General features: G+C 52.0%; 2 protein-coding genes and 1 long non-coding RNA gene across 3 annotated transcripts in view; all 3 read left to right on the forward strand.

Annotated features, from left to right (window-relative positions):
- Positions 1-11717, forward strand: part of RALGPS1 (Ral GEF with PH domain and SH3 binding motif 1) — a 261882-nt gene extending 250165 nt beyond the window's left edge. Inside the window, exons 17-18 of the mRNA XM_019641574.1 lie at positions 9442-9547; positions 11206-11717. Coding sequence (XP_019497119.1) covers positions 9442-9547; positions 11206-11597 — 498 coding nt within the window. The 3' untranslated portion in view covers positions 11598-11717. The remainder of the gene's footprint in view (positions 1-9441; positions 9548-11205) is intronic.
- Positions 608-8768, forward strand: LOC109379683 (uncharacterized). The gene is made up of 2 exons (XR_002123255.1): positions 608-800; positions 4283-8768. It is a non-coding gene; the product is annotated as an uncharacterized LOC109379683 (long non-coding RNA).
- A 1177-nt stretch (positions 11718-12894) lies between the features above and the next one.
- Positions 12895-13233, forward strand: part of GARNL3 (GTPase activating Rap/RanGAP domain like 3) — a 132130-nt gene continuing 131791 nt past the window's right edge. The window contains exon 1 of the mRNA XM_019636485.1: positions 12895-12981. The gene's annotated coding sequence lies outside the window, so the exon portion shown is untranslated. The remainder of the gene's footprint in view (positions 12982-13233) is intronic.

The following is a 13233-nucleotide window of genomic DNA, read 5'->3' on the forward strand; positions in this document are numbered from 1 at the left end:
CAAGCTTGACCTAAAGACCTCCTGGCCATGGGGGCCACAGGCCACCCTTGGGCCTCAGCCCAGAGGAAAGCACTGTCACCAATAGAGGGAAACGGGACACAGCGGGTGGCCAGGGTCATGGGTAGAATTCAAGGGGTCTGAGAAGTTAAGTGGGAAACAATTATGTCTTTGTTTTGCATGACCTCTAGTCCTTTAATTAGGAGCATTAAATGACCAGAATGTTCGCAATATCTGTGATTTTATCTCCAAGAGAAGCCACAGATGTTTTCATCTCACGAGTGGTCGCAGGCACTTCAGAATACCGTTCTGCTCCTCTCTGAAATTGCAGGGCAGCACAGACCTGCTCTGAGATCTTGTACATCAATAAGGAAGCACATGCTGAGCTCCATCACGCATTTGTTTCTGAGTAGTGTAATAACTGTGTTTCAGTGTTGATTTCTTTAATATGTCATTTTGTGTATTTGAAAACATTATTCTGAGAAAAGTCCCCAACCTTGACCAGAGCTAAAGACACCATGGGCCGGAAAATGGTCAAGAGCTCGGTGGGGTGGAGAGGGGGGTGGGCTGCCCTCTGCAGGCCCCCTGTGGGCCTTGGGCTGCTCCTGACCCTCTTTCATTTAGTCACCCACGTTCATGTTTATTTTCATGCCACAGTCACAGACCCTCCCCTGTGACCCTCTTCTTAACCAGTGGTTTCTCCCCCATCAGGCAATGTTTACAAGTTCCAGACTGGCTCTCGGTTCCATGCAATCCTGTGGCACAAGCATTTGGATGATGCATGTAAAAGCAACAGGCCTCAGGTAAAGTCCCCAAAATCCTACTCGTCACATGAAATACCCTCTCCCACCTTTGCGACAGGGCCCCTGCCTTCTGTCAGAGCCTGTCAGCTAAGTTCCCAGATACCCTCTTTTGATCAGCCTTTTCCCATGATTGAGGGCACCTGCTGCGTGGCTGAGAGCAGAGCCCGGCTTCAGACCGGAACTTTGCGTCTGGTCCCTGTGTTAGGTGGCAGGTGCCATATTGCCCCACAGTTCAGGCCACAGCATTTATTTAACCATCCCCCCCAAAGTTGGTTCATGGGAATATGCCAAACTGACTAACAGGCCTCCTGCCCCCCACCACCCATAGGAATAATAACAGTTAATGTATCGAGAGCCAACCATGGCTGCTGACGAATAGGACCCTGGTCTGCTGGGCCCGGCTTGTGGCTCAGCTCCCTCCCCCACCACAGCCGCTGCACCCAGGACCAGGTGTTACGCAAAATGCTTCACGTGCAGGAACCGGCTCAGTCCTCTCAACATCCCTGTGAGGTCGGTTCTCTTACCGTCTCCATTTTACACTGAGGACACTGACGCTCAAGAAGTGGCAGCCACTTGTTTAAGGTCCCACGATTGGTGTGCGTCTGCCCCACAGCGAAGCCTGCATGTCGTGCCCCTGAGCTGTCCCACCTCACACCTCCCAGGGAACCCCTCCCTGGCTTGCTTATCCTCCTGCAGTTGAGCTAAGGGCCTCAAAGCACAGCCTCTGCCACCAGGCTTGTGAGAGGAATGGCTGCCCCCTCAGCACAGAAGGGGCAGGCTGGGGCTTCCTCACCCCGGGAGGCAGGTGGGCAGCATTTGCGCTGCTGGTGCCGGGGCTGATGCTCCTGTCCCTAAGGCACCTGGGATCAGCCAGGAGCGGGAGCTTGGGAGCTGGGTTCCTCTCAGTCTGGGGAGAGCTTGGAATAGATGGGGAAGCTTCGAGGAGGAAGGGTGGGTGGGAGCAGATGGGAAGCAGCAGCCCCAAAGTCTGAGGGGATCTCAGCAAAGGCCAGTTCACACCAGGCATGTGTCCGGGAGGTGAGGGACATCAGTTTTGCTGGTCACAGCACAGTCACAGACTTCTCGGCCCCTCAGAGCAGTTCTCGTAAGCGGGAGGGAGGTGTGGTGGCATGTCCCATGATTCTGTGCTTGTCTGTTCCTGTTCAGGATTTTCATCTGTAACGTAGATGAGGACATATATGACAAGCTGGTCCGATTCTAGCTGATAAGAAACTAGAAAGCAGACTTGGCAGGAAATCCCTGACAAACTAAACTGTAGGACGAGACCAAGATGGGTAAACTTCAGGTAGCACAGGGAAGCTCAAAATAAGCTGCATTCGGTCCCTCGACTCACCTGTCTGCCGGCTAGGAACGTGTCCAAGGCACATGCTCACACACGCACACAAGGCACTGTCCTTGACAGAAAAAGAGACCCGGAAACTTCGGGGACCTTCATTCAGTCCCTGTTGTGCCACACCTGACAGCAGTCAGGAAGACAGAGGCAGGACTGCGTGAGAGCACTGGAAGGGTCTAAGTGAGAAAGCGAAGTGTAAAAACATATGTAAGGACAGCCTCGTTTGTATTAAGATTCATATGCACATTTATCACTTGTGTGCTTGTGCCTATAAAATTCCCAAAATGATAGACAAGAAACTGTAACCAGTTTCTTAGAGTGCTTGCGTATATTCTTCACATGATGGGAAGAGCAGGGGTTTTGATGGGCAGTCACCCCAAGACGATGCAAAGTAAACAAGGTATCAGGGTTTGAACAAAGCTGGCGCCACCTCAGGTCCCTCAAGAGAGGAAGAATGTCCTGACCTCCTCTGCACTGGTCACACAGTGTGTGTGTGTAGGGGGGGCGGGCTCATTAGCTCTGAGTGCCACTCTTGGAGCACAGAGCACTGGAACTCACCTGCTATACACAGGTGGCCCCGTGACCTGTGAGCAGTTGGCTGGGGTGGCTTGGGGTCTGACAGTGACTGACAGCCCTGAGAAGGGCCACCAGGATAGTGGGGGGTTGGGGGGGGAGAAGAGGGCCTGGCGTCTGCCCATGACAACGGCCTTGGCACTGTGGCAGCCCCAGCCAGGATCACTGATGGTTCCTCTGAGCAAGAGCCTGTTGTCCTCTGGGGGAGGTGGGGGGCGGCAGCCCAAGGGTGGCAGCAGGTCCACAGCAGGTCGCAGGGAACTGGGTCAGACCCATTTGGCGGAGCAGGTGTTTGGTCAGAAGGACCATTGCATTTCACGTGTGGCAAATGTGGGGTACCACGGCAAGGTTTTGCTACTTTTGTTTTCTTGTCCTACTTTTAGACCCAGGGGAAGGGGATCTTTTATTTCTCTACTCTTTCCCTTTTTTATTTCTAATTTACTGTCAACCAAATATCCCCGCTCTATGCTGTATGTTGTAAAAAGTGGGCAACAATGGACTATTCCACGCAGAGGGTTATTCCCTAAGCCCCGCCCAGCCATGATGACATACAAGGGGTGCCGTGAAAGGCGGTCAGAAACACATCTCCTCCCTTGGGAACCTCAGCGACTGAGATTAGGGTTTTTTTCGGGGAATTGTATTTCTTAAAATTACACTAACACTGAATACACTTAAAACCTCCTGACCCATAATCCCTCTCCTGCTTTGCTTGTAAAATGTTAGTGTGTGTATGGACTCCACAATGTAGTGTCAGGGGACGTTTGTTCAATGTTTTTTTTATCAATAGGACTATAACTGTCTATTTGCTTCTGTGACTTGCTTTTTTCCTACAGTTCTTAGGATTCATCTGTGTCCCTGTGTGTAACTTTCATTCATTTATTTATTTGGCCTGAGTTTTTATCAACTCTTCTGTTGGTGATCCTGAGAATGGTTTCCTGCGTTTTGCTTTTGAGACAATGCTGCTGTCACCATTATAACTGTCCCTTGGTGCAAGGAGAGGCATTGTCTCCAATCTATCACTGTGACCAAATTGACACCGACATGGATTTGTTTTTGATGAAATTACTTCTCATCAAATCTGCCACTTCCTGCCACCCCCAACACCCTCCTTGTACCCCTCCCGCTGGCTCCCCTTCCGAAGGCACCTGCCCTTCAGGGTCCATGTCCTCTCACTCCAAAAGCAGCTGTATTTTGACCCAGAGAGCGTGGCTGAGAGCGTGGGCTCTGCCTCAGCCCTGCCGCTTATGCACTGTGGGCTCTGCCTGTCTCAGCCTGTTCCCTCATCTTTATCATGGGGACACATCCAGCACCTGCCTCGTGGGATGGTTGTGAGGACTCAAGGACACAGTGCATGTGAAGCATTCAGAGCAGTGGCTGGCCCACAGAGGCCACTTAGCAAATGGCGGTGGTTATTATTACCGAGCCCTCTGCCCCCCCCCCCAGCCCGCTCATTCACAGACTAACAGGCAAGACCGGGTCCCTTCCCTTAGGGACTACCTCTTGTCCCCTTCCGAAAGGTTGGAACTTTCACAAAAGGCTAAGCTTTCTCTCCTAGGTACCTGCAAACCTTATGTCATTTGAATAAGTCTCTGCGGGACGTGGCGTGACTTCAGAGGCTTCTGGGAGCCCGGCCTGGGACTGGTGGTGATGCGCAGGTGCTGGGCACAGGCCGCTGGCCAGGGTGCTGGGAGACTCACAGCCAGACCCAAGGGGACATGGCCTGTGGCCTCGCAGTCCAGAGGGCCCCGCCGGCGGGGGCGGGCCGCACCACCACTCCCCAGGGACTGTCATGACTCATTCTGCAGCTACGCCCGCCCGCCTGCCCTCTCTGGGACCTCGTGCGTCCACCAGCTGCTGCTGCGACTAGAGAGCATTCGGCCCATGTCGGGTCCCCAGTGCTCACTCCTGCACAAGAGTGGACAGTGTTAACCTGCGTGAGGGGCCAGAGAGAAGGCACAGGCTGTGAACTGGCTTTTTACACCCCAAGTGCATGGGGTTGCCCGCCCACAGGGCGGCCTCAGATTTTGTACAACCCCCGAAGCGTCCTCTGCGTGTGCGTGCCGTATACGTGTGCTTGCGAGCGAGTGTGAACTCTTCGAGAAGCATGCATTTTGGCACAAGACTTGTGACATCACATATTTCATTGGCTTTGAGGCCCTGCTTTCACCTTAAGTGACAGCCTTGTCCACCAAGGAAGGTCAGAGAGCCCAGATCCCTCCTGTGTTAAGGGTCCCTCGCATTCTTTTACTGTAAACAAACAATGCCTTAAATTGTGTCTTGTTTTCTGTTCCTATGGGTGCTATTCATCTGGAAGGCTGCTCCCCGGGCCCACGTCCCTTCCAGGCCTTGTCGCTGTCGGCTCTCCTGAGACAGGCTTCAGGGCTGTGGGCCGGGCCCCTGGCCTGCCAGCTTCCTCCCAGCCCTGCTCACGAGGAGCCCGAGGCTCTTCTCTTCTCACCCCTCCCACCAGGCCAGGACGGGACGGCGTGACACTCCCCCCAGCTTCTCAGAAGCAGCTCGGAGGCCGCCATGCTCGTGGTGAATGGCTGCGCCAGCCTCCCCGCAGGCCAGGCTTCTGCTCCCGTCATCTCACCCCTCTGCCTCCACTGCCGGGCCAGGGCCCACTGGGCGTCCTGATGACACTGGGGAGCTGAGCCACGCTGAGGCCTTAAGCTCCCCCAGTCTTGCCCCCAAACCCAGTCACCAGCAAGTTTTCCATCATCCAAATCCAGGGGCACGATTGTTGATGACCATGGTGACCCGAGAGCAAAGCCCGGGGGAGTGAACGGCCCACGCTCTGCATTCAGTTAAGAGCTCTTCACATGAACAACGTCCCTTATCTGTCATTGTCATATTTTAAGTGACCTTTATTTTGCACAAATACATTTTTATTCAGAACAGTGGATAAAAATTCACTTTATTTATGGTAGCTTTATCACCATAGCTCCCCTCCCTGCCCCATCTCTCTCTCATCTGGGTGCCCTAAGTCTAAGAAGGAAACCCTAAAATGATTTTCTGAAAGAAGCTGAGTTTCTGGGTCCGTGTTGCTATCATGGTTTCAGGGCTCACACCGGTCAGACATCAAACCACCCCCAACAGTTCCTGGGCAAGATGTTTCAGAACAACATCTTAACCAGTGAACCATGACAGGTCAATCAGAAAGCTACTGAAGGACCCACCACTGTATGTTGATCAAATGGTGGCAACTGTCCTAAAAACTGGAATGAATGGGTGAGGAAAGGAGTTGTCATCAGGATCTTATTTTGTGGTCAAGCCTGACTGTGCTCACTCAATAACTGCCCCTGCTCTGGAGCAAGTTCTAGAATGCTCTCGTGCCAGGAGACACTCCAGATGGTAAAGTGGATGCCCCCAAACACTGGCCATTGGTGCTTTGCACGCCCACCTGCAGCCGGGGTCTGGATGCCGGCATCTGATTCACACCAACGACTCTTCAGAGTAGCCTCTGGAGGCTGAAAACGCCACCCACTCGAGACACCTCTCACCACAGCTGTGCAGTGTGAACGTTTTGACCTACATTCAACCGGATTCTACCTGTTAGCTTTTAAGTCTTAAATTTGGATGAACGTGCAACACCGAAACATCAGCTACTTGTTTTCCTTGTGCTTCTCCACTCTTCGACTGTCCTGGTTTTTCTCACATGAAATACTATAGATGTCAATCCAAAAACCTCTGAATTTCAGGCTGCACTAAATCAGATGATGTTCTGCCCTCTACAAAATGTTCGTCTCTCACAAATGTTCTCTTCTGAGCCTAATTTGAAAGAGCACATTCGCAGTTCTTTTCAAAGTGTTTACTAGTTCACTAGTTCAAAGTCTTTTCACTAATTGAGAAGGATCCCACACCCCCTCCTAGAAACCTTCTTAGCTTGGACTCTTGAAGAATCTGTTCAGACCTCATTGGCAAAGTCCCCGTAGAACTGGTAAGAGCCTTGAAGGTACCAGAGGAGTCCTGCAGACAAGGGGCTTGGGGCCGAGCGTGTGAATGAAGTTCACATTGTCTTCTCAGAGTTGGTTTGTCCCTCAAGCTGCAAGGCGGGGAGGGGGGGGGCAGGCACAGACCCCAAAGGGGGAGATCCATGGGTGGATTCTCACCCTGGAGGGAAGTGTTTCTGCTTTTTCCTCCTTGACTGTCCATAGTGCACAAATGTTTGTGAAACCATTGAAGATGAGATGTCGTGCATGCATATGCTGTACCTTTTGTTTTTATTTTTAAGCAAAAAGATCACGGCACCCCAAAAGGAAAGTTGTAGAATGCTGTCTACAAACTGGAGTAGGTAGCTGGTACCCCAAGAATAGCTCCCTCACGTCTTCCTGGGAGTAATTTCCACCCCTTTGAGTTGCACGTATTTTGTAATTCAAGGCCAGCCGATGTGCATTCTGACAAATGAAATATTTCCTGGAGGATTGATTGGATGGAGAACAGTAGAAATATTGTTCTGAGTGTGCCCAGTGAGAGAGTGGCCTCCGTTCTCTTCCCCGAAGCAGGCCGTTCGTCACACGGTCCTACTGTGGAATCTAAAGAGGAAGATACTTGAAGGGATTCTGTTTGGGAAAGAACCCGCTCTCTCTTGCCAACAGAATTTATAAAGCATTTTTTTCTTGCCAAGATGGCCAGTATTTCTTTCATCATCTTCCTCCCAACACCTGTATTTTTTAGGATGCCATTTTACAGGTGGAAAATGGTCCGTGAAAATGGGAAGCCATTGGCAAGCAGGGTCTGCTTTCATTCCACAAGTGGAGTTTAGAGCTCCCACCCATGTTACTGATGCTTCTAACCAGGAGAACGTTGCCAAAAACACAACCTAACTTATTAGTGACTTCATAAATGACTTTAATCAGTCCCACATCATACTGGCATGTTGGGTAATGTCATGCTTAAAAAAGAAAGAAAAAAATATGAGTCCCTTTGAAAGAACAAACTCTCTGCGCATAACCACCCATTCATTCATCCGCATCTCTAGTGAGTGCTTCCTGTGTGCTGGGCTCTATCCCGGATATCAGTGGCTGAGAACAAAACACACCTCATCCCTGCCCTGGAGGAGCTGACCACTCAATAAAGAAATAGTCCTGCATTTCCTCTGGCAAGACCCTGCCTCTCTCCCAGCACCATGTACAGGCCTTGTGCAGATGCCTTCAGGAAGGTTTCGAAAGGCTCCGCAGAAGGAACAGCCTTTTGACCTGCAAGTTCAGCGGCAGTGAGGACGAGATGGACTCGCTGTCCCAGAGGCTGGTTGGCCCAGAACCGGCAAGCGCAGACCTCTGCTTGGGCACACACAGGACTGGACTCCAAGGTGGAAAGAAAGCAGGGGCCGAGTGTTCGCAGTATTTACTTCCAAGGCCTTTTGGGCTTAATTTCAGTGTTAAATGCAGCGTGAGTGACAGCTGCGTTTTCTTGGGTGTGGAGAACTTGGACCACCTCGCAGCCCTGCCCTGTGCCCACAAATGTATGCCAGGGCCAGTGCGTGATCCCTGTTCGCAACAGCAACGCCATAGGGCATCTGTCCGTTCTATAACCATTATCACTTTACCCATTTCTGAACAACTGTGACCCTTCGGTAATGAAACAATAGTAATTAATTTATTAGTATGGTATAACCTTTAATAAATTTCGTGCCAAAATGCATGGTTTTTCACTTAGCATTCAAACTGTTGCGTAGAGAGTAGTTTTCAATTTCTTATGTATTCTTCAAAGTAAATTGAAAATCAGTTTCTACATTTTAATTCCTTTCTTGTTAAATATGTTGCACTCTCCTGGGCTGTCTTTTCTTCCAGCAGACCCCCTGCATGCAGTTGTGTAAGGACTTTCTCTAATTCCTGTAAAGTGTCTCACCTGCAATAACCACTGGACATCAGCCCTCCGGGGATTCTTTAGATTTTTGGTGAAGTATTTTGTTACCTCAGTCTTGTATCAAGTTGCTGTATTTTTCAGCTTGTTACACCAATAATAATTGTTTCACTAATTAAATACTTTAATGTACAAACACCTTTGTTTACTTTGAAATTAAATGTGTTTTCCAATGACTATTGCTCAATTCATTAAAGCCATGTGCATTTCACGTAGCAAACAGTTGCTGTGCCAGATACAGGCGTGAGGGACACGTGGGGCGCCCAGTTAAGAGGCACTGGAACATAAATGACATATAGGAGCACTGCCCTCAGGAAAGGACACTCAGAGGGAGGTGGGGCATCTGGGGGAACTTTAGAAGGCAGTGGACATTTGGAGATTGATTTCAGAGATCTCTGAACACAAGGGGGGCAGAGCAGGCAGGGAGACAGAAAGGCAAAGGAGGAAGATGAGGTTGGGGAAAGCAGCCAACCCAGTCTCACTGAGGAAAGGATCTGGGGGAGTAATAGGATCCAAGTCTGAAAAAATACGTTGCGGGGAGTTCATGAAGTTAGGCAAAGTCCAGAGGTCCACTCTGGCTTGCTTAAGAGAAAAAGGGGGACTGTCTTACAAGGTAGGGTGGGCTGTCTTACAAGGGTTGTCTCCTGGAAACTTTTTTTTTTTAAGATTTTTATTGGGGAATTGGGGGAAGGGGAACAGACATGTTGCTGTCCTTTTGTTCTTCAGTCTAGTTGTGGAGGATGTTGCTTCACTGGCCCAAGTTGGCACCATCATTGCGCTCTTNGCCCAGGTCAGCCTTCCTTGGGGTGTGGAGGATATGAGCCTCCTGGCTATGCTGTTGTTCTCTAGTATAAATCCACACCTGGCAAAAAGGTCTCCATCGTGGGCTGGATGGTGCAGCTGCCTGACGACCCCGAGCACCCGGATATCTTCCAGCTGAATAACCCTGACAAAGGTATAGGCAGCAGGCCCAGCACCAGGTGCCTGCAGCTCATCTCTACCCCGCTTCCTCTCCTGCTAAATGTGCACTTTGAAATAGTAGGAACTTCTGAGGTTGCTGCTTTCCCTTTGCTTTAGGGTCTGATGTTCACAGGGTCCCCTGACTAATCCATGAAAGCTGCTTAGATCGTGGTCAGTGCGTCCACGGAGCAGTGTGCATGGCATGAGGCTGCAGGAACCCTGTGTGGCCACCCTGGAGTAAATAATACAATGCTGGGTGGGGCCATGTGGCTGCCTGGGATGCCCTGACATTATCCGTGCCGTGAGACTCTGGCAGGCCCTGGTCCAAGGCCAAATCCGAGAGGAAGCCTTCCACAAAGGCTCCACCGTTCACATGCGCAGTCATCCCCCAGTTCCTCCTGGTTCTTCCCCATGACCGTGCTGGGAGGAAAGAGAGGCGCCATCTTGTCCAGGGTCCTGTCTGCACTGCCATTTGGAATGGGCCATGCCAATGTCCTCCGTAGCTCAAGTCACATGACAAAACCCCACGTTGCCCAGGTCTTGGGCTCTACCAGGCAAGCTCACCAGGGCTGTGAAGTCGCCGAGCATCTTCACACCTTCGTAGGAATGTTCTAGTGCAGATACGAATCAATAGGGACCTTGTTCATGGATTCAGTGGATCTGAGGTGGAGACCAAGAGTCTGCATTTCCAACAATCTCTCAGGCCAAACAGATGCTGCTGGTGGAGAGACCACACCTTGAGTGTCAGGGTTTTAATGCTTTTAGCGGGGAGGTAAAGAAACAGGAGCCTCAAGGTGCCCCAGGGATGGAGAGGCGAGGAGCGGAGTTCCTGGCTCTGTTTCCAAGTGACTGAACCCACGCACAGCTGCCCTCAGCCTGCTGCCATCGGAGTTTCTTCTCCAGGCTCTGAGGTGGATTCTTTAGCAAATAAAGGCTGTGCCTTCGCAAGCTTGACCTAAAGACCTCCTGGCCATGGGGGCCACAGGCCACCCTTGGGCCTCAGCCCAGAGGAAAGCACTGTCACCAATAGAGGGAAACGGGACACAGCGGGTGGCCAGGGTCATGGGTAGAATTCAAGGGGTCTGAGAAGTTAAGTGGGAAACAATTATGTCTTTGTTTTGCATGACCTCTAGTCCTTTAATTAGGAGCATTAAATGACCAGAATGTTCGCAATATCTGTGATTTTATCTCCAAGAGAAGCCACAGATGTTTTCATCTCACGAGTGGTCGCAGGCACTTCAGAATACCGTTCTGCTCCTCTCTGAAATTGCAGGGCAGCACAGACCTGCTCTGAGATCTTGTACATCAATAAGGAAGCACATGCTGAGCTCCATCACGCATTTGTTTCTGAGTAGTGTAATAACTGTGTTTCAGTGTTGATTTCTTTAATATGTCATTTTGTGTATTTGAAAACATTATTCTGAGAAAAGTCCCCAACCTTGACCAGAGCTAAAGACACCATGGGCCGGAAAATGGTCAAGAGCTCGGTGGGGTGGAGAGGGGGGTGGGCTGCCCTCTGCAGGCCCCCTGTGGGCCTTGGGCTGCTCCTGACCCTCTTTCATTTAGTCACCCACGTTCATGTTTATTTTCATGCCACAGTCACAGACCCTCCCCTGTGACCCTCTTCTTAACCAGTGGTTTCTCCCCCATCAGGCAATGTTTACAAGTTCCAGACTGGCTCTCGGTTCCATGCAATCCTGTGGCACAAGCATTTGGATGACGCATGTAAAAGCAACAGGCCTCAGGTAAAGTCCCCAAAATCCTACTTGTCACATGAAATACCCTCTCCCACCTTTGCGACAGGGCCCCTGCCTTCTGTCAGAGCCTGTCAGCTAAGTTCCCAGATACCCTCTTTTGATCAGCCTTTTCCCATGATTGAGGGCACCTGCTGCGTGGCTGAGAGCAGAGCCCGGCTTCAGACCGGAACTTTGCGTCTGGTCCCTGTGTTAGGTGGCAGGTGCCATATTGCCCCACAGTTCAGGCCACAGCATTTATTTAACCATCCCCCCCAAAGTTGGTTCATGGGAATATGCCAAACTGACTAACAGGCCTCCTGCCCCCCACCACCCATAGGAATAATAACAGTTAATGTATCGAGAGCCAACCATGGCTGCTGACGAATGGGACCCTGGTCTGCTGGGCCCGGCTTGTGGCTCAGCTCCCTCCCCCACCACAGCCGCTGCACCCAGGACCAGGTGTTACGCAAAATGCTTCACGTGCAGGAACCGGCTCAGTCCTCNCAGCTCCAGGTTGAGCTGTTGTTCAGCATCTTAGCTGTGGAGGGCAGTGTCACTGGCCCTCATATGTGGGATCCGAACCGGGGTCCTCTGGCGTCCCAAGCCAGTTCTTAACCATCGCACCCCTCGGCCGCCCTCCTGGAAACTTGAGGAGAGGACCAAAATGGAGTCTCAAGGGGCCAGAATGAGAAATGGAAAGCCCCTACATCTTTCTCCCTCCCTTTCATTCTCTCTGCAGACTGGCTTCTCTGCTGGGGGGTGCAGCAGCAAAGGAGTCCAGGCCTTATTAGGAAAGTAAGTCATTGAGGGAGTATGCACCAGGGAGGGACATGATCCAAGTTGATCATGAGAGCTCCTGGCCCTGCCTCAGTTTCCCAGCTCGTGACTTCCAAAGCTGCAGTGGCCGATTCTCCAAGGACAAGCTCCGCCACACATTCCTCAGACTCTGTTCCACCACCCCAGTTCCAGGCCACAATGGCCACACCTCCCTAGCCCAGACAAGCTCCACTAGCTGAGGGACCCTAGCTCACCTCAAGATTTAGATGGCACAGTGACACCTCCACACACACACACACACACTTTATCCAGATGGGGTAGCTGCCCTCAGCCCCGGTGCAGTGTTCCAGGGCTTTGAGACGGATGCATCTGACTTGGGAAGGAGGTGAGGATGGTAGGATGTGGTGGTTGTCACACAGCTGGACAGTGATGAAGGCAAGACTTAAACCCACGATTGGTAGCCTGCAAAGCTCCAGCCCTTCAGCCTCACTGCGTCAGGTGCCACGAACGACCACCAGGAGACAGCAGTACTTCCTCTTGGTGGATGGAGAGATCCGCGAGCTAACGCCAAGTTAGTGCTGTAGAATGCCCATTTAGCCTTAAAGATGGGCATGGAGCCCCTGCGCGTAGCCAGCCAGGGTGAGGCAAAATGGGCGGGGGCCACATGCGTGGGCGGGGCAAGATCGCGGGCGGGGCTTTGGGGGCGGGGCTGAGGAAAGAGCACTGTTGCCCCCGCAGGGTTGAGGAGGGCCGCGAGAGTGAGCGCAGTATGGGGGCTTTGGAGAGAAAAGGCGGAGCCGTGCCCGTGGGCGGGACACGGGAAAGGGCGGCTCTCAGAGGACACCATGCTACATTACAAAGCGTCGGGGGTTTCTGAGGTGTAGAGAAGCGACGTTCGAGGGAGCCGACCCTTGGGGTGAGTGCGGGGACCGCGCGGGATCTCTGTAGTGGAGGGGTAGGTGAGCTGGGCCTGGGTTAGTGCAAAGGGGCAAAGAGGAGGAGGGGCGGGGCCGTGGACAGTACACAACTGAGGACGGAATGGGCGCTTCGTGCGTGTACGCCAAGTAGAGGTGCGGAGAGCCTGCGCCGGGAACCGGGCTGGGACCGGGGCGGGATGGGCGTGGCTGGTGTGCGGGGCGGGTACGGGGCGAGGCACTGGCCGGGTTGA

The sequence above is a fragment of the Hipposideros armiger genome, unplaced genomic scaffold (genome assembly GCF_001890085.2).
Source record: "Hipposideros armiger isolate ML-2016 unplaced genomic scaffold, ASM189008v1 scaffold_3, whole genome shotgun sequence".
NCBI classification, from domain to species: domain Eukaryota; kingdom Metazoa; phylum Chordata; class Mammalia; order Chiroptera; family Hipposideridae; genus Hipposideros; species Hipposideros armiger.